Consider the following 26,676-nt stretch of genomic DNA (forward strand, 5'->3'; position numbering starts at 1 on the left):
GTATTGTCACAAGACCAATATAAGGCTCTATACTTTTTAAAAAACTTGAAGGGTACAATATGGTGTCCGAAACATAGTGACTCATTGCATGCTGACTCAATGTCTACTGAATTTCACTAAAATTGTTATGCTGTTAGACTTGTATGTGATTGTGCTTGTGTATAGTATAATTTTGCTAAGTTGGCTGCAAAAGAAAGTACCATCGACTGAAGTCTCCGTCTCAAGTTCTAAATAGAGCAAGGTCAACTTTGTTATTAGGTGGGAACTTTTAAAAGCTGATGGAATTGTATGTTTGCATAGCCACATCTGGAAAATAGGTTGCTTTTAAAGTCTAATAGAGTTTGATACATGCATCGTCCTGTTTAAGGACAGGGCATGTAGAAGTAAGAAACCCTTCTCTCTCAGGAAAAAGGAGGCATGGGTTAGGTTTGGGCAGCAGGGATCCAATATCCCTGGATGAATATAGGCTATCGAGGAGCATATTTATGAAAGTATTCATGAAGGCGAAACAGAGAAAAATAGGTGCAGGAGTGGGCCATTTGGCCCTTCGAGCCAGCGCCACCATTCAATATGATCATGGCTGATCATCAAAAATCAGTGCCCTGTTCCTGCTTTTTCCCCATATCCCTTGATTCATTGTTTAGCCCTAAGAGCTAAATCTAACTCTTGAAAACATCCAGTGAATTTGCCTCCACTGCCTGCTGTGGCAGATTTCCATGAATTCACAACTCTGGGTGAAGTTTTTCCTCCTCTATGGCCTAGCCCTTATTCTTAAACTATGAACCCTGGTTCTGGACTCCCCCAACATCGGGAACATTTTTTCTGCATCCAGCCTGCCAATCCTTTAAGAATTTTATGTTTCTTTCAGATCCCCTCTCATCCTTCTAAATTCCAGTGAATACAAGCCCAGTGCAAGCATACAATGTCTCGTTGCACCTCCCCTTTTCCTAATCTGACACCATTCAGATAATGAAGAAAGGTCTTGACCCAAAACGTCACCCATTCTTTCTCGTAGTATAAGAAAATAACTGCAGATGCTGGTACAAATCGATTTATTCACAAAATGCTGGAGTAACTCAGCAGGTCAGGCAGCATCTCGGGAGAGAAGGAATGGGTGACGTTTCGGGTCGAGACCCTTCTTCAGACTGATGTCGGGGGTGGGACAAAGGAAGGATATAGGTGGAGACAGGAAGAAAGAGGGAGATCTGGGAAGGAGGAGGGGAAGGGAGGGACAGAGGAGCTATCTGAAGTTGGAGAAGTCGACGTTCATACCACCGGGCCGCAAACTGCCCAGGCGAAATATGAGGTGCTGCTCCTCCAATTTCCGGCGGGCCTCACTATGGCACTGGAGGAGGCCCATGACAGAGAGGTCAGACTGGGAATGGGAGGGGGAGTTAAAGTGCTGGGCCACCGGGAGATCAGTTGCGTTAATGCGGACCGAGCGCAGGTGTTCAGGGAAGCGATCGCCGAGCCTGCGCTTGGTTTCGCCGATATAGATAAGTTGACATCTAGAGCAGCGGATGCAATAGATGAGGTTGGAGGAGGTGCAGGTGAACCTCTGTCTCACCTGGAAAGAATGTTTGGGTCCTTTGATGGAGTTGAGGGGGGAGGTAAAGGGACAGGTGTTGCATCTCGTGCGGTTGCAAGGGAAAGTGCCCGGGGTTAGGGTGGTTTGGGTAGGAAGGGACGAGTGGACCAGGGAGTTGCGGAGGGAACGGTCTCTGCGGAACGCAGAGAGGAGAGGGGATGGGAAGATATGGCCAGTGGTGGGGTCCTGTTGTAGGTGACGGAAATGTTGGTGGATAATATGTTGGATCCGCTGGCTGGTGGGGTGGAAGGTGAGAACGAGGGGGATCCTGTCCTTGTTGCGAGTGTGGGGATGGGGAGCAAGAGCGGAGCTGCGGGATGTAGAAGAGACCCTAGTGAGAGCCTCATCTATAATGGAGGAGGGGAAGCCCCGTTTTCTGAAAAACGAGGACATCTCGGAAGCCCTAGTGTGAAACACCTCATCCCGGGCGCAGATGCGGCGTAGACGGAGGAATTGGGAGTAGGGGATAGACTTTTTGCAGGGGACCGGGTGGGAAGAAGTGTAGTCCAGATAGCTGTGCGAGTCGGTGGGCTTGTAATAAATGTCCGTCACTAGTTTTTCTCCTGTGATGGAGATGGTGAGGTCCAGAAACGGGAGGGAGATGTCAGAGATAGTCCAGGTATATTTAAGGGCAGGATGGAAATTGGAGGTGAAGTGTATAAAGTCAGTGAGTTCTGCATGGGTGTAAGAGGTAGCACCAATGCAGTCGTCGATGTAGCGGAGGTAGAGTTCGGGGATGGGGCCAGTGTACGTCTGGAACAGGGATTGTTCGACGTACCCAACAAAGAGGCAGGCGTAGCTAGGGCCCATGCGAGTGCCCATAGCCACGCCTCTGGTTTGGAGGAAGTGGGAGGAGTCAAAGGAGAAGTTGTTGAGGGTAAGAACCAGCTCTGCTAGGCGGAGGAGAGTGTTGGTCGATGGGGATTGGCTGGTTCTACGGTCGAGGAAGAAACGGAGGGCTTCGAGACCATCCTTGTGGGGGATGGAAGTGTAGAGTGACTGGACACCCATTCTTTCTCTCCAGATATGCTGCCTGTCCTGCTGGTAGACAAAATGCTGTCCTTACTCCAGCATTTTGTCTACCATTCAGATAATGATCTGCCTTCCTGTTCTTGCCACCAAAGTGGATAACCTCACATTTATCTACATTATACTGCATCTGCCCACTCACCCAACCTATCCAAGTCACCCTGCAGCCTCATAGCATCCTCATCGTAGCTCACACTGCCACCCAAAAATGAGCATAGTGTAGCTCAGCCAGATGACTAAGGAGAGCCCAAGATTTTGTGTGCACAAATGGAAATGGGATAGCTAAAGAGAAAATAGGCCCTTCTGAAACAGTGATGTGGAGCTGCAGCAAATGGGGAAGATTCGCAATGAATATTTCTCCTGTTTTTATCTGTGAAGAATGACATGAAGACTAGCCAAATTGGAGCAGTTAAAGATAACATCTTGTAATTGAATTTCCTAAAACTTATGAAGATGGATTAATTGCACAGCCCTGTTCAGCTATATCCAGGGAGGCTGGAGAAAATCCAGGAGTCCTGGCTTCGAGAAATTGTCATGAGACATGGCTAAGTTGCCAGAAGACAGAGCATATTTTGTGCCCCAAATTCAAGGGCTGCAGAGAAAAATTGGGACTGATAACTCTAACATCTATGATAGGTAAATTATTGGAGATGATGCTAAGAGCTAAAGGATGATGATTTGGAAAGATTGATTGATTTGGGGTGGTTTGTGTAGGAGATGGTACTAAAATAGATGGTAATGTACACAGTGAAGATGGTTATCAAGACAATGTGTTATTGCTGATTCATACTGATTGTGGCCTATCAATGTAGAAGCAGGGGATCCTGTTGTCCATGGATGAGCTGACTATGTTTGGAGGGTAGACACAAAAAGCTGGAGAAACTCAGCGGGGACAGGCAGCATCTCTGGAGAGAAAGAATGGGTGACGTTTCGGGTCCCTTCAGTTTGAACACCAAGCTGCAGTCTGAACCAACAGACTGGATCACACCCAATGATCTATTGTGGCGGGGCAGTGAATAGTGGTGGGTCCTGATCTTTGCTAAGGTGGGAGTTGATATGCATCATAACCAATCCCTCAAACCACTTCATCACCTCAGACATTGGTGCATCCAGTCGGCAGTCATTGAGGTATGTCACCGTTATGGTGATGCCTCCATGGAGCTGGATTGCCTTTTCCTGTTTGTGTTCTTGTGTTGTGTAGCTGCAAGTCATAAAGGCATAATAATAATAATAATAATATATTTATTTTATATAGCGCCTTATCACATGCTCAAAGCGCTTTACAAATACAATTAACATAGAAACAAACAGACAAACTATCCTGACGGAAAAGCGGCGAATACTCAACGCCAGCGTCCTCTCACGTCAGGGTCCGGCAGCAGACATCAAAAAGCACAAGACACACAGATACAATTTTTTACACAAAACAGCCATCACAGTGATTGCTCCAGGCATACCCTCACTGTGATGGAAGGCAAAGTCTTATCTCCTCCTCATTCTTCTCCCGTGGCGCCACGAGGCGATCGAGGCATGTGGAAAGATTCTTTGAATTCTGACACTTGATGTATTGTATCCAATATAACATAGTTGTGTAAAATTAAAAGATGGTAAATGTTGTAAAATTGTTCCAAGTTGTGACCAATCACATAATTTTTGTTCACAGTGTACGAAAATGGCTCAAGAGACTAATCAAACACAAGTGCCTCTGTTGTGCACTACTGGATGTGGATTTTATGGGAATCCTAGGACAAGTGGAATGTGTTCAGTCTGCTATAAGGAACACCTACAAAGACAACAAAATGGTGGTCGAATGAGTCCTATAGGTAAGATAGCATGTGATTTTATTTTTTCATTTCCATGCACTTTCTCTTCCCCCCCCTCCCCATATTTCATTTCTACTAGCTTGAGGTTTGGCACGTCTAAATACAAGGCAAGTTGAAGAAAAGTAGATTGCTGAGATAAAGAAAAATGCCCTTCAGTTAATGGTTCAGTGGTGCATATTTAGCATGTATGCAACTACACATGCTGGCACCGCCATTTGTGGTGGCATTATTTGGAGTCCGGTCAGCCTGACCGCTTGAAGTGGCAGATGGAATATAGTGTAGCAAAGTGTGGAGTCATGCATTTTGGTAGTAGGAACAAAGACGTCGACTATTTTCTAAATGGGCAGAGAATCCGAAAATCGGAAGTGTAAAGGGACTTAGGAGTGATGGTGCAGGATTCCCGAAAAATTAATTTGGAAGTCGAATCAGCAGTAAAGAAAACAAACTTGAAGCTAGCTTTTTTTTGGATGGCTTGTATACAAAAACAGGAATGTAATGTTGAGGTGCCAAGGTGCTGGTAAGGCCACATTTGGAATATTGTGAACAATTTTGGGCACCATAATCTAAGGAAGGATGGGCTGGCTCTGGAGAGTGTCCAGGAGAGGTTTACAAGATTGATCCCAGGCATGAGTAGATTAACCTACGATGAGCATTTGTCAGCACTGGGCCTGTACTCGCTAGAGTTTAGAAGAATGAGGGGGAACCTCATTAAAACATACAGATTAGTGAAAGGCTTGGATAGAGTGGATGTGGAGAGGATGTTTCCACGAGTGGGAGAGTCTAGGACCAGAGGTCATAGCTTCAGAATTAAAGGATGTTCCTTTAGGAAGGAGATGAGAAGTAATTTTAGTCGGAGGGTGGTGAATCTGGAATTCTTTGCCACAGTCAAGTCAAGGCCAAGTCGGTGGATATTTTTAAGGCGGACATAGATTCTTGATTAGTACAGGTGTCGGTGGTTATGGTGAGAAGGCAGGAAAAAGGGGTTTGGAGGATCTATCCTGCCTTGATTGAATGGCCTAATTCTACTCCTACACTTATGACCTTGATGTAATGGAGCCTTTCCTGCAAACCACCTGTCCCCCCTCCTCGCCTGGCTATCTTTGCACCCCATGGCACGCCCTGTAGCCAACCTTAAGGTCCTGGAGATAATAACCCCGCTTTACCTTCCTACCAGCTCGCTCCTAGCATCTGATCTCTCCTGCTCCCTCCAGTTCATGCCATCCGAGACTTCGAGCACCCTTTTTAAATACTAACGGTTCTCTTGATAATGGCAGCTTATTTATTAACTTTATACCCACTTAATTCATAATTTTTGTTTATGCAGAGAAATTGATTTTACAATACAATATATCTTTATTGTTATTGTACAGGGGTACAACGAGATTGGGAATGCGCCTCCCATACGATGCAATAAATCAATTAGCTAATCAGTATTAATTTAAACAACCCAATGAAACAAATTAGAACAGTTTTAAAACAGAATAAAGTGCAAGTAGATCTGTACCGGTTCACTGTGCGATGTGACCATCCGGCTCAGCAGGACCGGTTCATAGCAGCTATGGCCCTGGGGATGAAGCTGTTCCTGAGTCTGGAGGTGCGGGCGTTGAAGGCCTTGTATCGTCTGCCCGATGGTAGAAGTTCGAACAGTGTTGCAGGGGTGTGAAGAGTCTTTGTGGATGCTGGTGGCTTTTCTGAGGCATCGTGTGTTGTAGATGCCCTCCAAGGCTGGTAGCTGTGTTCTGATAGTCTTCTGAGCTCTATGGACTACCCGCTGAAAAGCTTTCCTCTCTGCCTCCGTGCAGCTGAGATACCATACAGGGATGCCATGTGTTAGGATGCTCTCTATGGTGCAGCAGTAGAAGGTCGTCAGCAGCTGTTGGGGTAGACCAGACTTTTTCAGTGTTCTTAGGTACTCTTATAGCAAAGATCCCTAGTGTCATGTGAAATAAGTTGCCATCCTCTATGATAAATTCTGCAATGAATACTTTTTGCAGTTCAGGTTGAGAAACATCTGCCATGGGTGTGGAAGTAGTCCTGAGTGAATACTGTAGAATTATTCCATTTTGTGTTGTAAATTGTAAAATCACACTTTGGGTTCTATTTACTGAAATTAAACAGCTTTATGCAGACACAAGCTTTCTTTTGGTTGGGTAACATGATTTCTAAAGCAAGTTAGTTTTTAAGTACTTTGCTATGTACAGTTTTAATTTAATCAGAACAGGAAAATTGCACAAGATGCAGTCAGGGCTGGTGCAGTGGAGGTCAATAAAGTGAGTTGTTCCTTTAAGCTTCACTGGAACAATGACATAAGAGCCAAGAGGGATGGGAGTTGAACCTTGTTAAATGGAGGTAGTTGACAGGCAATCACCTAGTTTACTTAATGTAGAAGAGATCCCTGGATTACTTGCAAAGAGGGCGGGTATTAACAGTGCATGAAAGTGATTGATCATGCACAGCATGTTAGAGACTTGATTCCGTGGCATTCTACAAGATGTATTTGGTGACACCCTAAAAGAGGGAATAAAAATGTGGCGTTTGGCATGGTAACAAGGACAATGAGACCCATACTGAAAAATACAGGAATCTTCACAAGCTTTGCTTAGAGGTCTGTTGACTTGTAACAGGAGATTATTTTTGATGAAGGTAGTAGTAGATGTATCACCAAGCATTATATAGAATTGACAATAGGTGCAGTAGGAGGCCATTCGGCCCTTTGAGCCAGCACCGCCATTCAATGTGATCATGGCTGATCATTCTCAACCAGTACCCCGTTCCTGCCTTCTCCCCATACCCCCTGACTCCGCTATCCTTAAGAGCTCCATCCAGCTCTCTTGAATGCATTCAGAGAATTGGCCACCGCTGCCTTCTGAGGCAGAGAATTCTACAGATTCACAACTCTGACTGAAAGAGTTTTTCCTCATCTCAGTTCTAAATGGCCTACCCCTAATTCTTAAACTGTGGCCCCTTGTTCTGGACTCCCCCAACATTGGGAACATGTTACTCCTGCCTCTAATGTGTCCAACCCCTTAATAATCTTATACGTTTCGATAAGATCTCCTCATCCTTCTAAATTCCAGTGTATACAAGCCTAGTCGCTCCAGTCTTTCAACTAACATGTGTTTTAGATTGAGAAGTGGTGTTGAGCTTTCCTCATCCATTTTATACGGCACTATTAGAATGGAATAGATGAATGCTCAAGCAATAAATTCAAGCCTTCTAGTACTGAACCTGTTTGGCTGGGCTAAGCAAATCTGGTGACTCGTTTAGTATGAATGAGGGTGAGAAAGACACCTTTTTGATATTTAGCTGGCATTTATTAGCTGTAATAAGTAAATGCTGGTCACTAATGTGCATTCTCTATATTTTAGGTGCATCAAATACTTCCAACAACTCAGATTTTACTCATGTCCCGAGAACAGAGAGCTTTAAATCGGAAGGTGCTTCTATCAATGCTGCTATCAAGTCAAGGTAATGCTATATGATGGAATAAATTGCTAGTATAATTGGCAGTTATAAATTGGTAGAGTGCCACTTGGGATAATTGCACTAATTTAATAATCTGTTTAGGCCACATGGAAAATTGTGAGTGGTTTTGGGCCCCATATTTGAGGGGGTCTGTGAGAATGACCCCAGGGATGATTGGGTTAATTAATATATGAGGAGCCTTTGGTGTTTAGAAGGATTGGAGTGTTTCCAGTAGTGAGAATCTAGGACCAGAGGGTGCAGGCTGAGATTAAAAGGACATGCCTTTAGAATGGAGACAAGGACTTTCTTTGGCCAGTGGGTGGTGAATCTGTGGACAGCAGTGGATGCCAAGTCGTAGTATGATTCTACTGGATTGGATAACTCACCAAGTTATTCCAGCCCTGTGTCTTTTTTCATCTGTACAGCCAGTTTTGAAAAAGAACATCACAAATGATTTCTGTCTGGGGTGGAGGGGGAAGAGGAAATGGTGCCGTGCCATACTTCAAATAAAAGTCCACTCGTTTACAATGACATTTCCACTTGGATGGCAATAAACTAGTCAAAACTGTTTTCTCTATTGCCAGTAATTTAAATTTTACAGACCATTTGTGTATTGTTTGAGGATATTGCCTTAAACCATTCTGCTCACTGATAATGTAAAGCTGTGGTTCAACCTGTTGACAAGGTTTTTTGTATTTGACAGAAATCTATCTGGCTCAACCTTACCTGTGACACAGCAGATGACTGAAATGAGTATTTCCCGAGAGGAGAAAGAGACTGAAATTGAGGTAACGGAGCCAGGTATGCAAGCTTTGCACATTATATGCAATGCAATTCTGGGATAATTAATGGAACTACTCACTTTGCTATAACTTGGCCCGAACATGTATTCAATATAGATTTGAGAGCACTTGAACTTGAGTCTAATGGGACATTATTTATATTTTTGTTTCTCACACTAACTTTTCAAATTGGCTTCTCTGACTCTGTCACGCTCGCATAATTATTTCACTGAGCCTGTCAACCTCGAGGTAAGTATGCTCATCCTTGGGGGGGGAAAAGTAGACAAATTCTACATCGGGGTAGGTGTTATATTGCCAAAGTTGTACAAATGCAGCATGTCTGCTTGTTCTGACATTTTGTCAAAACATGATTTAATTGCTTGAACATGTTAATTTAGTCATGTGTTCCAATATCACTATTTTCATGCTGATGAGTAAAGTTTATTGTTGATCATAAGTGCAGTGAGTAATGAATACAATGAAAAATCTTGCTGCAGCATTGTAGACACATAGAAAATTTTCACCAAACAAATTTTATAAATTACACTTTCAAAAGGATAAACCATGCAACAAAAAAAAAACTAAGCGTGGAAACAGACCCGACAGCCCAGCTTTCCCACACCGGCCAACATGTCCTAGCCCCACCTGCCTGTGCTTGGTCCATATTCCTCAACTTGTCCTATCCATGTACCTGTCTGTTTCTTAAACGTTGGATTAGTCCCAGCCTCAACTACCTCCTCTGGCAGCTTGTTCCATACACCCACGGCCTTTTGCATGAAAAAGTTACCTGTCGGATTCCTATTAAATCTTTTCCCCTTCACCTTGAACCTATGTCCCCTGGTCCTCAAATCCCCTACTCTGGGCAAGAGATTCTGTGCATCTACCTGATCTATTCCTTATGATTTTATGCACCTCTATAAGATCACCCCTCATCCTCCTGTGCTCCAAGAAATAGAGACCCAGCCTACTCAACACCTCCCTATAGCTCAGACCCTCTAGTCCTGGCAACATCCTCATAAATCTTCTGAACCCTTTCAAGCTTGACAATATCTTTCATATGACATGATGCCCAGAACTGAACACAATACTCTAAATGCAGTCTCACCAACGTCTTATACAACTGCAACATGACCTCCCAACATCTGCACTTAATACTCTGACTGATCAAGGCCAATGTGCCAAAGGCCTTTTTAACCACCTTATCTACCTGTGGCTTGACCTTCAAGGAACCATGTACCTGCACTCCTAGATCCCTCTGCCCTACAACACTCCCCAGAGGCCCCTTCACTGTGTAGGTCCTGCCCTTGTTAGACGTCCCAAAGTGCAACAAAGTACTCACATTTCTCCGTATTAAATTCCATCAACCATTCCTCGGCTCACCCGACCAATCGATCAAGATCCTGCTGCAATCTTTCACAACCATCTTCACTATCTGTAAAACCGCCCACTTTTGTATCATCAGCAAACTTGCTAATCTTGCCCTGTATGTTCTCATCCAAATCATTGATGTAGATGACAAACAGTAACAGGCCCAGCACCGAACCCTGAGGCACACCACTCATCACAGGCCTCCAGTCCGAGAAGCAACCTTCCACCATCGCCTTCTGTTTCCTTCTATGGAGCCAATTTGCTATCTATTCAGCTATCGCTCCTCAGATTCCATGCGGTCTAACCTTCCAGAGCAGCCTACCATGCGGAACCTTGTCGAATGCCTCGCTGAAATTAATGTACACAACATCTACAGCTCTGCCCTCATCGACCATTTTGGTCATGTCTTCAAAAAACAATCAGATTTATGAGACATGGCCTCCCATGTACAAAACCATGCTGACTATCCTGAATCAGCCCTTGCCCATCCAAATGCCTGTATAACCTATCCCTCAGAATGCTCTCTAGTAGCTTTCCAACTACAGATGTTAAGCTCACCGGCGGCCTATAGCTCCCAGCATTTTCCCTACCGCCCTTCTTTGAATAGAGGCACATTTGCCACCGTCCAGTCTTCCGACACCTTTTCTGTGTTTAAGGATGACTCGTAAATGTCAACCAGGGCTCCCGCAATTTTACCTCTAGTTTCCCACAATGTCCTCGGATATATCTGATCAGGCCTTGGAGATTTGTCTACCTTCATACACGATAGTACCTTCCGTATGCATGTGCGCAAACTAGGGGGGGGGGGGAAACAAGTCCATGGAATTGCAAAAGGTGGACTATGGTGTTTTGTTATTGATGCAGATTGGGGCTGTGTAGGTTGTGCAATAACAGCAATGCGTATGATGCCTCATTTGCCATCCTAAGCAATAACCTGATGGTTAGAGCAAAGTAGCCGTTCCCAATCCTGGCTTCAGGTAGTGCCAGAGTAGTGCTTCAGAGATGCTCAGAATGGCAACATGAGTTCCTCAGAGCTGTCTTGCCCCTAACCATCCTCTGACAGAAAAGTCAATGCTGCACGCAGCAAGACCAGTAATGTTCGGACGGATAATTGTCATGTGTGCCAGATAATGACCATGTCAAATGAGAAAATCCACCACTCCCCCACCGCTACAAAATGGCCTGGGCTCCTGTGACGCCAGCTCCCAAACCCATGATCATCGCAGAGAACGGGGAAGGGGGGGGTTGTCTCGGATTCTTTAAGGATTGCCTGCATTATAAAAGTTTATTTTATGCAAACTTTAACCTGCTCTAGGAGTAATGTCTTTCCAAATTTAACTGTTCTCAGGGGGGAAAATCCTCGAATGTATTGCAGGGAATAACAAGTGCTGTTTATGCTGCAAGGAATTCTCTTTTTTATTGAAATGATGGTTAAATCAGATTACAATAGATTTTGTTTATTGGAATTGGATATGTACATGATTTAGTGTAAACTAAAATACCTGATTTGTACAGTTGTAGCTGAAGCATCTTTGTCTGTAGCTGATACGGTGTCGGGGGGAGAGGAAAAGCCTGCAGATGCCCCTCGACCAAAGAAAAACAGATGTTTCCAGTGCAGGAAAAAAGTTGGTCTTACAGGTGAGCCCTGTTAGTGTGAGCTGGAAATGCATATCTTGCTAAGAGTGCAATGAATTTGGTGGTTTTAGTGACATTGATGGTAGTTACCATTTTTAACATATTGCAAAAGAACCTGGGGAAATTTGCTTTTTTGTATTTACAAATACCTGGGCCTGATTCATCTGGTCTCTTCTTGCCTCCAGTTTATAACCCCCCTCCACACCTCTACTTTCAGTCTGAAGAAAGGTTCCAACCCAAAACATCACCAATTCTTTTTCTCTGGGATGCTGCTTGACTCACTGAGTTACTCCTGTTGTGTCTATCTTTGGTATAAACCAGCATCTGCAGTTCCTTCCCACACATTTTTGCAATCATTACTGTTCTTGGTTAGATTGTGTTCCCTCTTGTAGTTTTTCATTTTAGTTCTGGTGTTCTGTGCAAGTAATCTTGGAGTATGGTCAAACACATATCTTCATTTTATATGGGCAATCGGGAGCAAAAGGAAATTGTCTCAGAAGAAATAACGAATGCTTTCAGCCTTCCCATCTATCAGATTTTAAGCCACTTTCAAGCTTTTGAATATTAGGGTCTATCTACATTGAGAATGTAATTAAAATGCACAAATGACACAGATTTTGAATTGCTTGATATGATATTGATATGGTACAAATGCAAATTGGCTTAAGTCTCCGTTTCTTTCTACAGCTGGTTTTGATTGTCGATGCGGGAACATGTTTTGTGCACTTCATCGGTACTCGGATAAACACAATTGCCCATATGACTACAAAGCAGAAGCAGCAATGAAGATCAGAAAAGAGAATCCTATTATTGTAGCTGAGAAAATTCAGAGGATTTAAACAGCCAAATGAAGATGCCAGTAACTTACTATCAAAGACTGCATTTATTCCTTCTCTTCTGTTTTGGAATCCTTTTGTAGAGCAGATGCATGGGCTGAATCCTTGTATGTTCTTCAAGTTTATGCTTTAAACTCTGTTTTCCTAATAAAGTGGCTGGACATTATCAGATGCAATTGAGAGCACAGCACTACATTAATCAAGTGAAAGCATTAGCCTACAAAATGGAAATCTTAACAGTGGTTGATGTGCCAAGTGAACTTGATCTGCTGTAGTGCTTTTTTAATTCAGTAAAGTGACCAACCAAAAACTTGTCAACCTGTGTTTCTAGTGCCTAAGCAGATTTTGGTCTTGGCTTTCTTGTTGCTCTAAACTTGAGAGGATGTAAAGAAATGGTAGAATACTGAATAAATTATACTTTCCGTGATTGTTTTTTATGGATTCTAAGTGTTGCCTTCATTCGGGCACACTTAGACCCAGTTTTATTAGTTAATTTTGGTTTGTGCTGGGGCATATTCATGGAAAATTTGAGCAAATGGGGAAAGCTTGCATAGTTGAATATTACAATTTTCCTTGCCTCTAAATTAACCTGTTATGTTTTCTGAAAGTTTTCAGTTATGGCAATCTAAGTCCAGAGTGGTGTAGTGGCCAGCCTGTTTGTATTTCATAAAGCAGTTTTGGGCCCTGGCTTCGTTTATGAAAGCTTGTGCATTAGCTCTGTAGTTCTAATTATTTTGTTTACAAAAGTTGCACTGGACTTGTAAATGCCTGTTATAAGCGAGTCATTTTCAAGCTGTGTCCAGGCAACTAATGTCCCAGTTATACTGCATGTTGGTGACTGAGTCCCTCCACCATATGGATACCAAATATGCAATAAAATGCTGGTATCAATAACCTGGTAGTGAAGTGCCTGCATGACCCATACTGTTGCACGTGGCACCCATTTTGTTTCTCTAAACTATCCTTTAAGAGTTTAAGCAGATGTGTTGGCTCAGAAGCTGAGCGTGCTGTCTGCTGGTACCACATATGCATCATATCCACTAATTCCACCTTCACAGTACCACTGTGCATTATAACTGGGCTGTATATTGTATCACAGTGAGAATGTAGCATTGGCTTATTGCATGGACTGCACATCTTGGCAGCGTGTACATGAACAGTAGAAATTGCAATATACTTACTGATGTATTTTTTAAATCTTATTGGAAGATGTGATGTACAAAGTATTTGTATTTTTTAATCCAGTACTACTTAGATGTGTAGTGTGATCAGAATATTGACAATTTTATCCAAGCTGTGATCTTAATTACTGTCCAAACTTGCAATAACTCTGCACATTTAACCACAGTACACAGGAAGCTTGTTTTTTGACAACTACAGTATTTATGCCTTTTTTAATCTTGGGTATGTGATTTGTACAGAATTATATTTATGTAATGCATATAATCATGCTAGTTGGCATTTATGGAAAAGGATGTAAATAAACATAAAGAATAGGTTTATTGGCATTGTTTTTTTGACTGCAACCTTTGAATAACCAGTAGTCAATACAGTTGGACCATTCATATTATCATGAATTAAGTTTTATGGAAGTTGGAAAACTTTGAGCATGTTCTTGCACATGATTATGGCAAAGGCTCTCTGAACCCTTGCATACTATTGGGCAAACTTGTCCAGAACCTGGAGTTTCTGGAAATGGATGTCCGTTTTCTGTTGGCCACGATTCGGTCTTTCCTGGTGGGTATAATCTTTAATCTCTTAACATACAATACCGGTGTGATCCAAGACTTAGTCCTGCACTTTCTAAATGTTTAGGGTTTTATTTGTAGAACTTGGTATATTTTTAGTGTTATAATAATTGCTATCTTTATATTCTAGAATGCTTTTGGATTTCTAATTTAAATGGAAATCTATTCTCAAATGCAATTTTATGAAATCATACATGTCCTCCTTCAGCTGTCAAAGGGGATGTCTGATACCGAATAGTCAAACCATGAATGGTAACTTTAGGTATCTAATTATTTTTGAAATGTATTGGATTTGTTTATTTGGGCAAACTTCTAGTGCAACTAAGCAATGTGCTCAAGTGCTAAGAACTTTTTGAAGTTTGATGCAAACAATGCATTATTTAATTGAATTATTTCCACAACTGTGGGAAGATTAATTGATGTATCCTGTGTAGATTACAATTTTGGTTAACTTGGCTTCTCTAATGCGAGTGGAAAAAAAATTCAGCTGAGGAAAATCGTATATCAGTTTGCATCTAATAGTCTCTTTCCTTAAAGTGCTCAGTGTTGGGTCAGAACCCTTCAAATTGACTAACGGGGAAGCAAGCTGGGACTTGGTTTGGGTAGGGTGGGGGTTGGAGGAAGTTAGGTGGATATAGTTAGGTGATAGACTAAGTCCACAGATAAAAAGACAGATCAGATAAATTAGAGGGGAATGAATTGAGGCCAGAGAAACGGGGAGAAAGAGGGGAGAGGTTTGTTGGTTAACCGAACAGTCCAACACAAGAACAGGCTGTTTGAACCACAATATCTGTGCTGAACTTGATACCAAGACCATCTCACCTACTTTAGTTTTAATGACTGTAGTTATATCCTTCTTTGTGACTCAAACGCCTGTCTGAATTTTGTTTACGATCATCCCTTCAAATTTCAATGAATGTTAAGCCAAAGTCTAGCTGTTCTTGATTGCACAACTGTTCCAGAATTTGGCCTGCCTCCAATGCTTTTATCCTTTAAGGTGTCTAAAACTATGCTGTGTTCTGGGTATGGCCGATCAAGTCTACATTGCCATTCAATCATGGCTGATCTATCTTTCCCTCTCAACCCCATTCTCTTGCCTGCTCCCCATAATCTCTGGCACCCATACTAATCAAGAATCCGCCAATCTCCGCCTTAAATACCCAATGCATTGGCCTCAACTGTCTGGCAATGAATTCCACAAATTCACCACCTGGCTAAGATTCCTCCTTTCCGGGGTACATCCTTATTCTGGGGCTATAAGCCTCTGGTCCTAGACACTCCCACTGGTGGAAACATCCTCTCCACATCTATATCCAGGCCTTTCACTATTTGATAAATTTCGATAAGGTCCCCCCTCGTCTTTCTAAACTCCAGTGAGAACAGGCCCTGTACTGTTAAATGTTCATTTGTTAACCTGATCATTCTCGTAAATCACCTCTGGACCCTCCAGCGTCAACACGTCCTTCGGCTATGGGGCCCAAAACTGCTCTCAATTCTCCAAATGCACTCTGACCAATGCCGTATAAAGCCTCAGCATTACATCCTTGTACTCGAAATAACTGCGAGCATTGCATTTGACTTCCTTGCTACCAAACTTGCAAATTAACTTTTTGGGAACTGCATATGCTGGTTTAAACTGAAGATGGACACAAAATGATGGTGTAACTCAGCGGGACAGGCAGCATCTCTGGAGAGAAGGAATGGGTGATGTTTTGGGTCGAGACTCTTCTTTGTCTGAAGAAGGGTCTCTACCTGAAACGTCACCCATTCCTTCTCTCCAGAGATGCTGCCTGTCCCTCTGAGTTACTCCAACATTTTGTCTATCTTGTGCATCATTCTCTACTTGTTTTCATTGAATCAAGATCATTGAATTTTTTGGTTGGAAGTTTTGGCAATAATTAGATCATAGCACTGCTCAATGACCCTCTCTTTCATCTTAGTTATAGAAACTTCATTGATAATATAAAAATGACTTTAAAGTGCATTAGGTTTCATCTGTAGCAGCTATCCTATGAATCGTGATCTTTAGTTTAGAAATGTCTTCATAAAGCTATTGGCCTCTCCGTCTCCTCTTTCACGACCCTTAAAATTTACCTTTTTATTTGAGTAACTCAATATTTTCTCTTTTCACCACAGCCTTCATTTTCTGCAAACACGCTTGCAATGTTATCTTTTCAACATTTAAAGTTGTGACCTATTATAATATTAATATACATTTGTTGGTATTTTCACTGATCCCCTACCATCGAGAGATTATTCATTTTAACTAGTCTAATCTTTAAACTACCTGAGACATAATAACTTCAACAGAATTGCAGATTAATTGGAGAACATAAATTCATAGAACAGTAAGGCACATGAATAAGCTCTTCAAATAATGTCTGTGCCAAACATGAAGCCAAGACCATGACTTATCTGCCTGCACATTCCCTGCACATCCATGTGCCCACCCAGAAGTCTCGTAAATGCCCCAATGATTGTGTCAACCACACCGGCAGCAAGTTCAGAACGCCACCCTCTGTCTAAAAACAAATTCCCTGCCCATCTCCTTTAAACTTTGCCCCAGGCTGGAAATATCAAAAATGAGAGGGCAAAAAGGTTTTGACTTTCTACCCTATCTGCACTTCTCACCTCTCGTGAAACCTCCAACATTCGAGAGCAAACAGTCCACGTCTGTCCAACCTCTCCTTGTAGCTATTACCCACCTATTCCTGGCATCAATTTGGTAAACATCATCTGCACCAATGTTAAAGTCTCCTCATCCTCCCTGTAATGGGGCAACCAGAATCGCATGCAGTACTTCAAATGCAGCCGAGCCGCTACATCGTAAGGTCATAAGGAAAAGGAGTAGAATTAGGCCAATCAGTTCATCGTCTACTCCACCATTCAATCATGGCTAATCTATCTCTCCCTCCCAACCCCATTCTCCTACCTTCTCCCCATAACCTCTAACACCTCTACTAATCAAGTATCTGTCCATCTCTGCCTTAAAAAATAAACACTGGAATATCATGATGTCCTGACTCCTATACCCAATGCCCTGACCAACAAAGGCAAGTATATCATCTGCTTTCATTACCAATCTTTACTTGTGTTGCCACTTTCAGGCACTTACGAACTTGGACCCCAAGATCCCTCTGTACAGTTAAGGGTCATGCCATTAATTATATGTTTTCCTCTTACATCTAGCCTCCCAAGGTGCAATGGTCTCTGACCTTGAGCAGTTAACTTAATTTCTTTTTCTGCAGTGATGCTGTGAATTTACAGTATTTCCTATTTTTATTTCCAATTTCCAGCCTCTGCAGTTTTTGATTTCCAGCTGCTCGGTAAGGCTTAGGCAGTCTTCGTGGGAGAATATTGGCGATATGGAGCCAGTTGCACTTCGCAACAATTATCTGAGCTAGGATCTGTGCTGACAGAATTCTTCTGTGGCAGAGAATTCCACAGATTCACCACTCTGAAAAAAAAAATTCTCATCTCGGTCCTAAAAGACTTCCCCCTTATCCTTAAACTGTGACCCCTTGTTCTGGACTTCCCCAACATCGGGAACAATCTTCCTGCATCTAGCCTGTCCAACCCCTTAAGAATTTTGTAAGTTTCTATAAGATCCCCCCGTCAATCTTCGAAATTCCAGCGAGTACAAGCCGAGTCTATCTAGTCTTTCTTCATATGAAAGTCCTGCTATCCCAGGAATCAATCTGGTGAACCTTCTCTGTACTCCCTCTATGGCAAGAATGTCTTTCCTCAGATTAGGAGACCAAAACTGTACGCAATACTCCAGGTGTGGTCTCGCCAATGCCCTGTACAACTGCAGCAGAACCTCCCTGCTCCTATACTCAAATTCCCTCGCTATGAATGCCAACATACCATTCGCTTTCTTCACTGCCTGCTGCACCTGCATGCCTACTTTCAATGACTGGTGTACCACGACACCCAGGTCTCGTTGCATCTCCCCTTCTCCTAATCGGCCACCATTCAGGTAATAGTCTGCTTTCCTGTTCTTGCCACCAAAGTGGTAACCTCACATTTATCCACATTATACTGCATCTGCCATGCCTTTGCCCACTCACCTAACCTATCTAAGTCATGTTGCAGCCTCCTAGCATCCTCCTCACAGCTAACACTGCCCCCCAGCTTCGTGTCATCTGCAAACTTGGAGATGTTGCATTCAATTCCCTCGTCCAAATCATTAATATATATTGTAAATAACTGGGGTCCCAGCACTGAGCCTTGCGGTACCCCACTAGTCACTGCCTGCCATTCTGAAAAGGACCCGTTTATTCCTACTCTTTGCTTCCTGTCTGCCAGCCAGTTCTCTATCCACATCAATACTGAACCCACAATACCGTGTGCTTTAAGTTTGCATACTAATCTCTTATGTGGGACCTTGTCAAAAGCCTTCTGGAAGTCCAGATATAACACATCCACTGGTTCTCCCTTATCCACTCTACTAGTTACATCCTCGAAAATTTTTATAAGATTCGTCAGACATGATTTACCTTTCATAAATCCATGCTGACTTTGTCCAATGATTTCACCACGTTCCAAATGTGCTGCTATCCCATCTTTAATAACTGACTAGCATTTTCCCCACTACTAAATTAAGTTTGAAATCTGCAGAAGACAGACATTAAATGATGCACAGGTGCAAATGAATTTTGACATTCTGTATCTTCTAGTCTTGGATGCTATATGGCATGTGAAATACCTCATGCTTTGGTCACTTGAGTATTATATATTAATACAGATCTTGCTGTTAGGTGATGTATCCCCTAATAAATTATGATTACTTACCCCAAAATAGCATGATACCTTTCCTGGAAAACAAATACAATTATTGTTGAGTTTCTAAACTTCTCTTTATCCCAGTGTGAGAGAGAGAGCTTGAAATCGGGTCAGTTGGGCAAGGAGAAAAAGACTTTAGATTTTCCAATAATTGTCTAATATGGATGAGATAAGTAGATATCAAAATGCTAACAATCCAATTAATGTGTCCAACTATATTTCTGTAGATCTAAAATCACAAGTAACTCATTTTTAATCATGATTAACTGCACCTTGCTTTCTCAAAATCCAGATGATTCTCGTCTTCACCTGTGATATATATTATATTATATATTATGCAATACAGTTAAGTTCTGGCTCATCTTTGATATCTTCAGGTCTTCTCTCTCTTTCCTCGTGCTTCCATTTTGTTTTTTGCCCTTTCAATCGTGATTAGCAGGACAGTATCAATTCAGAAACAAGTGTTCTGAACTTAAAGAAAGGTAACTTTGAGGGTATGAGACGTGAATTGTCCAAGATAGACTGGCAATTTATACTTAAAGGGTTGACGGTGGACATGCAATGGAAGGCATTTAAAGATTGCATGGATGAACTACAACAATTGTTCATCCCAGTTTCCCAAGGGAAATCAAGGATAGTATTAAAACAAAAGATGAAGCATATAAATTAGCCAGAAAAAGTATCATACCAGAGGACTGGGAGAAATTCAGAGTCCAGCAGAGGAGGACAAAGGGCTTAATTAGGAAAGGGAAAATAGATTATGAGAGAAAACTGGCAGGGAACATAAAATCTGACTGCAAAAGCTTTTATAGATATGTGAAGAGAAAAAGACTAGTTAAGACAAATGTAGGTCCCTTGCAGTCGGAAACAGGTGAATTGATCATGGGGAACAAGGAGATGGCAGACCAATTGAACAACTACTTTGGTTCTGTCTCCACTTGGGAAGACATAAACAATCTGCCGGAAATAGCAGGGGACCGGGGGTCTAACGAGATGGAGGAACTGAGGGTAATCCAGGTTAGTCTGGAACTGGTGTTAGGTAAATTAACTGGATTAAAGGCCGATAAATCCCCAGGGCCAGATAGGCTGCATCCCAGAGTGCTTAAGGAAGTAGCCACAGAAATAGTGGATGCATTAGTGATAATTTTTCAAAACTCTTTAGATTCTGGAGTAGTTCCTGAGGATTGGAGGGTAGCTAATGTAACCCCACTTTTTAAAAAGGGAGGGAGAGAGAAAGCGGGGAATTATAGACCAGTTAGCCTAACATCGGTAGTGGGGAAAATGCTAGAGTCAGTTATTAAAGATGTGATAGCATCACATTTGGAAAGTGGTGAAATCATCGGACAAAGTCAGCATGGATTTATGAAAGGCAAATCATGCCTGACGAATCTTATAGAATTTTTCGAGGATGTAACTAGTAGAGTGGATAAGGGAGAACCAGTCGATGTGTTATATCTGGACTTTCAGAAAGCCTTCGACAAGGTCCCACATAGGAGATTGGGGTACAAACTTAAAGCACACGGTATTGGGGGTTCAGTGTTGAGGTGGATAGAGAATTGGTTGGTGGACAGGAAGCAAAGAATAGGAATAAACGGGTCTTTTTCGGAATGGCAGGCAGTGACTAGTGGGGTACCGCAAGGCGAGGGAATTTGGACGAGGGAATTGAATGCAATATCTCTAAGTTTGCGGATGACACGAAGTTGGGTGGCAGTGTTAGCTGTGAGGAGGATGCTAGGAGGCTGCATAGCAGATGCAATATAATGTGGATAAATGTGAGGTTATCCACTTTGGCGGCAAGAACAGGAAAGCAGAGTATTACCTGAATGGTGGCCAATTGGTGGCCAATTAGGAAAAGGGGAGATGCAACGTTACCTGGGTGTCATGGTGCACCAGTCATTGAAAGCAAGCGTGCAGGTGCAGCAGGCAGTGAAAAAAGCGAATGGTATGTTAGCATTCATAGCAAGAGGATTTGAGTATAGGAGCAGGGAGGTTCTGCTGCAGTTGTACAGGGCCTTGGTGAGACCGCACCTGGAGTATTGTGTACAGTTTTGGTCTCCTAATCTGAGGAAAGACATTCTAGCCTTAGAGGGAGTACAGAGAAGGTTCACCAGATTGATCCCTGGGATGGCAGGACTTTCATATGAAGAAAGACTGGATAGACTAGGCTTATACTCGCTGGAATTTAGAAGACTGAGGGGGGATCTTATTGAAACATATAAAATTCTTAAGGGGTTGGAGAGGCTAGATGCGGGAAGATTGTTCCCGATGTTGGGGAAGTCCAGAACCAGGGGTCACAGCTTAAGGATAAGGGGGAAGTCTTTTAGGACCGAGATGAGAAAACATTTCTTCACACAGAGAGTGGTGAGTCTGTGGAATTCTCTGCCACAGAAGGTAGTTGAGGCCAGTTCATTGGCTATATTTAAGAGGGAGTTAGATGTGGCCCTTGTGGCTAAAGGGATCAGGGGGTATGGAGCGAAGGCAGGTATAGGTTACTGAGCTGGATGATCAGCCATGATCATATTGAATGGCGGTGCAGGCTCGAAGGGCCGAATGGCCTACTCCTGCACCTATTTTCTATGTTTCTATGTTTCTAAAATCTAGTCAAAGGCAGCATTTTAATATAATAATATATTCCTTTTATTCGTCCCACACTGGGGAAATTTACAGTGTTACAGCAGCAAAGTGGATAGCAAGAGATCATTCATTATAAATAAAAGTAAAGACAAGGATAAATTATCATCAGTTTTCTGTGTATTTTTTAACTGTTACTGTTGACTCGTCTGCTGGGAGCAGTGCTGGTTGTGCAGTCTCACAGCAGCGGGAAGCGTTTCAATGAGTTGCTGGGAAAACAATAGTTTCCACTCTTCTGCTTCACTCCCTTCTTGAACAGCGGAGTAATATTCACAATTTCCCACCACTCCTGACTAGTGATTCTTGAAAGATCACTTCTTTCGGTGGGGTGCCGCAAGGCTCAGTGCTGGGACCCAAGTTATTTATATTAACGGTTTAGACGAAGGAATTAAATGTAACATCACCAACTTTGACGGTGACACAAAGCTGGGTGGCTGTGCGAGCTGCGAGGAGGATGCTATAAAGCTGCAGGGTGACTTGGATAGGTTGGGTGAGTGGGCAGATTCAAGATTCAAGATAGCTTTATTTGTCATCCAAATTGGACGAAATTCAATCACCCACAGTCCAACAATAAAAGCATTAAAATGTATGGCAGATGCAGTATAATGTGGATAAATGTGAAGTTATCCATTTTGGTGGCAAGAACAAGAAGGCAGATTATTATCTGAATGTGACAGATTAGGAAAAGGGGAGGTGCAACACGACCTGGGTGTCCTTGTACATCAGTCACGAAAGGTAAACATGCAGGTACAGCAGGCAATGAAGAAAGCTAATGACATGATGGCCTTCATAGTGAGGCGATTTGAGTATCGGAGCAAAGAGGTCCTTCTGCAGTTGTACAGGGCCCTGGTGAGACTGCACCTGGAGTATTATGTGCAGTTTTGGACTCCTATTTTGAGGAAGGACATTCTTACTATTGAGGCAGTGCAGTGTAGGTTCACCAGGTTAATTCCCAGGATGGTGGGACTGTCATATGATGAAAGAATGGATTGACTGGCCTTATATTCACTGGAATTTAGAAGGATGAGAGGGGATCTTATAGAAACATATAAAATTCTTAAGGGATTGGGCAGGCGAGAGGCAGGAAAAATGTTCCTGATGTTGGGGGAGTCCAGAACCAAGGGTCACTGTTTAAGAATATGGGCCAGGCCATTTAGGACTGAGATGAGGAAAACAAAATCACCCAGAGAGTTGTGAATCTGTGGAATTCTCTGCCATAGAAGGCAGTGGAGGCCAATTCACTGGATGTTTTCAAGAGAGAGTTAGATTTCGCTCTTTGGGCTAATTAATCAAGGGATATGAGGAAAGAATAGGAATGTGGTACTGATTTGGATGATCAGCCATGATCCTATTGAATGGCTTGAAGGGCCTACTCCTGCACCACCTATTTTCTATGTTTCTAATGCCTCCCCAATCTCTAAAGCCACCTCTTTCAAAACCCTGGGGTGCAGTCCACCTAGTATTGATGACTTATCCACCTTCAGATATTTCAGCTTCCCAAGCACCTTTTCCTTGCTTAGCCGCTCCATGAATTTCCACCCCTTAATTCTCTTGAATTTTGGGTACATTATTGGTGTCTTCCACTGTCAAGACTGTGGCAAAAAAAAAAAATTCAATTAATCTGCCATTTTTTTATGCCCCATTACCACTTCTCCAGCTTCATTTTGCAGTGGTCTAATGGTCACTTTACCCTTGCATATCTGAAGAAACTTTTAATATATATTTTTTACATTTACACTTGGATATTCTGCCTTTTGTTTTTTACTGAATTGCATAGCCTTGTGCTTCCTCACACTGAAGTCAACTTGCCAGGTCGTTGCCCAATTATTTGTCACCTATCCATGTTCTCCATAATAGTTTAATATTGTAGACCTCAACAGACCTCCCAATCTAATTGTATTTTACAATCTTCTGTGTTCCCAAAGTCCAATAATCTGGCATGCTAGCAAATTTGGTGTTGCCAAACCTTCCGAACAACTGGAAGTTACCACACGTCGACCTTTGCTGTAAAATCTGCCGGAAGATTCATTATTAAATTAATGCAGGTGATACCGCAAAGTCAGTTCTAAATCGGTACATAATACACATTTTATCCCAACGTGAGTTTTGAAAACACGAAAAATCTCCAGAAATATATATAATTTATAGAAAAACACGAATTCAATTTCACAATCTATATGGAAATCCTAGGAAATTTAACTCCAGGTAAATAATAATGAAGTCATTAAAATTGGCAAAGTATGATTTAAATCATTTTATGTAATGCTTTATTTTGTTCAAGGTTATATTTTGGGTAGGCCATAAACACGGTCAAAATTCAGAGAGCAATCGGCCACTATGTGGAATTAAAACTCAATTGGGTTCTTTGACTATCATACGTTGCAGTTTCGTATTGTTAACATTTCAAAATATTTATTACATACAACAAAACCTTACAACACGTAAGTTCAATTAAACGCAAATCATCATAGAATGCTGGAAAGAAACTATCATTCTCATTTATTTATTCCAAACGCAAGCAAGAAATAGTCTTCGAATGAAATATACATGAGATGTATCCTTGTGTCCATACATAAAAGACGACGCGCAGTTTCATTCTGTAATACCCGGCGGTTTAACAACATACAAAATTTGATACATTGAGCATGAGATTTTCGGAAGGCACATCGTATCTGGGCAGAGACAAGCTTGTTCATGTGACACGACTATCAAGGTAGCTGCAGGCTGGTAATAATTGTCCACAAAGCAATCATTACCTCGAGCCGGTTTGTTCTTCGGACCACTGACACTGGGAGCCGCGGTCTGCTTTGTGTATGAGGCGTCCCGGCGCCGACCCGCCCCCGCTTCACGGTGATTGGTTGGTGCGATCAGGGGGCGGTGCCAGGTCCCCGCCCTGCTCGCTGCGACTGGCTGGGGTGGCCGTCAATCACTCCGGGAGGCGGGCTCTGCAGCTGGGACTTGGTTCTGGTGGAGAATTAATTGTCCCGGGAGCTGCGCTCGCTGCCTCCACCGCTGGCTGCTTCATTTCTTCCTCGCTCGCTCAACGACGCCCGTGCAAAGTATTGATTTCTTCTTTTTTTTTGGTTTTACCAATTTGCTAAACGTACCATTTGCCAACCTTCCACATGGAGAGGACGGATTTGCCGAGGCAGCCGAAGTGAAAGTGCAAGTGTTTCGGTGAGTTCTCCTTTCCTTGTGACATTTGTTGGGGCGTTGAGAGATTTAACCAGAGTGCAGCTGTAGCGCTTATCGAAGCGTGGGCGTCGGTAACGACAGCATTTTGGGGGTTAGGAAGCCCGAGACGTATTCACTTGTGGGTTTGGAGGCTGGAAATTTGGCTGTCATGGTTTAAAAATAGATTTCTGTGCGTGTCACCGTGAAGGGGTAACGGTGGGAGTGATCTTGAACTTCTTCATGGGCTGCGGTCTGCGGTCTGCCCGTGAACTTCACGAGCGGTGCTTTCACAAAGGCAAGCGGCATTCTCCCGGCCCTTCAGACGGACCCATTAAAAAAAGAACCACATCTTGTGGCGTTTTCTCTTTTCTAAAACAGTGAAAATAAATCATCTCTTATAGTATATTTATTTCTTTTATAACAGTGCAATTTGCATGTGTTCCAGCCAAACGCATTATTCATTAAACTTACCCTTACCTTCGTGTGTGAATCGGGTGGGATTGCTGCAAATGCAACAAATGGCTGGTTTATAGGCTATTTTTCCAAACAATTCATGACAAATATTTTAGTTTATTATCAAAAGGTTTTAAATGCATTCTCAACCATATTGGCAGTTGCTGTTTTTATGATGTTTACAGATAATTCGTGACAAATTGTTTAATTTATAATCTAAAGGGTTGAAATGCACACACGCCACATTCATAATTGCCGATAAGGACGAAAATACCTAATTTAATCCCGAATTGTACTGGTCAATAATGAAGGCGATAACCCGAGAGTTCAGAAACGTTTCCGAGAAAAAAAAAACCCTGCGTATTTTAATAGAAAATTTGAATAAAATCACAATGCTGTACATTACTCAACACATCCGACTGCTTGGCGGAGAGAGTTACAACTAACGTTTCGAGTCAATGACTTTACATCGGAACATTAATCCTGTTTCATTCACTCCCCAGCGAGCTGTCTGACCTGCGGAGTATTTTTTTTTTTTTTTTGTAGCATTTGTAGTATTTTGCATTTCAATTTGAACAGTTGAGAATACCATTGGAAGATTGACATGTGATGTCTATCTTGGCCAATTTTACGGTTTCAGTAAAATGTCATCATAAAGAAAATTAACAATGACAGGAAAACCACAAACATTTTCACTTAACATTAATGTTTTAAGAACTTTTAATATTGATTCAGCACATGTTAAAACTGTCATTCTGCAGAAATTATCATTGCCTGAATTTCTTTTTTTTTCTTTTTTTTCTTTTTTTCTTCCTTTTTTTCCATTTAGAAGTATCCTTCCATTTAGAAGGATCCTATCATGCTTACAACGTTCTAGTATCTTGTTGGTAATTGTTGGTTGTTGATGTTATTGCAGCCTGATTGATCCTATTCTCACCTGGAAATCGGTGTTCAATCTCTCCCTCTGACCCTGTCCCCTCCCCTATTCCACCCTAAATATTGAAAACTTAACTGAGACTAGCTAACCTTGTTGGTAAAGGTGTTTCTCTGTTTGCGTGCTTCATTTTTTAAGCTCTAGAGCCTTAACTTGTAAAAGTGAAATTCAATGATTTGGAATCTGGTTTATTCCAGATTTGGACAATGTGGAACTTCAAGAGAAATTTGTCAGTAATCTTCTCCCAATAGCTTGCTGTCCTGGACTTTCCAGGTGATGGAGATTGTATGTTTATGTCAAACATTTGTGAGATGGTATTTCTATCATGGTACCCATTTCAAACATGGTACACAGGCAGTGGAGGAGATGATTGCTCAGAGTAGTGGATCAGATGCCGGTCAAGAGGCCTGCTTCTACCAGGATGA

At 42.3% G+C, this 26,676-nt stretch overlaps 2 protein-coding genes across 5 annotated transcripts in view; both read left to right on the forward strand.

Moving 5' to 3' along the window:
* The first annotated feature begins 4,283 nt into the window (after nucleotides 1-4,283).
* On the forward strand, nucleotides 4,284-14,026 carry LOC144592043 (AN1-type zinc finger protein 5-like). Of its 2 annotated transcripts, XM_078396264.1 has the most exons (5): nucleotides 4,284-4,440; nucleotides 7,809-7,908; nucleotides 8,609-8,706; nucleotides 11,571-11,693; nucleotides 12,378-14,026. In XM_078396264.1, the coding sequence occupies exons 1-5, from the start codon at nucleotides 4,290-4,292 to the stop codon at nucleotides 12,527-12,529; spliced, it is 624 nt and encodes a 207-aa protein (XP_078252390.1). In that variant the 5' UTR covers nucleotides 4,284-4,289; the 3' UTR covers nucleotides 12,530-14,026. The 2 variants fall into 2 exon arrangements, with proteins under 2 accessions (XP_078252390.1, XP_078252392.1); XM_078396266.1 differs by lacking the exon at nucleotides 11,571-11,693.
* A 10,679-nt stretch (nucleotides 14,027-24,705) lies between these two features.
* Nucleotides 24,706-26,676, forward strand: part of LOC144592418 (E3 ubiquitin-protein ligase MARCHF3-like) — a 59,509-nt gene continuing 57,538 nt past the window's right edge. For all 3 annotated transcript variants that reach the window (XM_078396997.1, XM_078396998.1, XM_078396996.1), the window contains exon 1: nucleotides 24,706-24,867. The gene's annotated coding sequence lies outside the window, so the exon portion shown is untranslated. The remainder of the gene's footprint in view (nucleotides 24,868-26,676) is intronic.

Source organism: Rhinoraja longicauda, chromosome 3, assembly GCF_053455715.1.
Source record: "Rhinoraja longicauda isolate Sanriku21f chromosome 3, sRhiLon1.1, whole genome shotgun sequence".
Taxonomy (NCBI): Eukaryota; Metazoa; Chordata; class Chondrichthyes; order Rajiformes; family Arhynchobatidae; genus Rhinoraja; species Rhinoraja longicauda.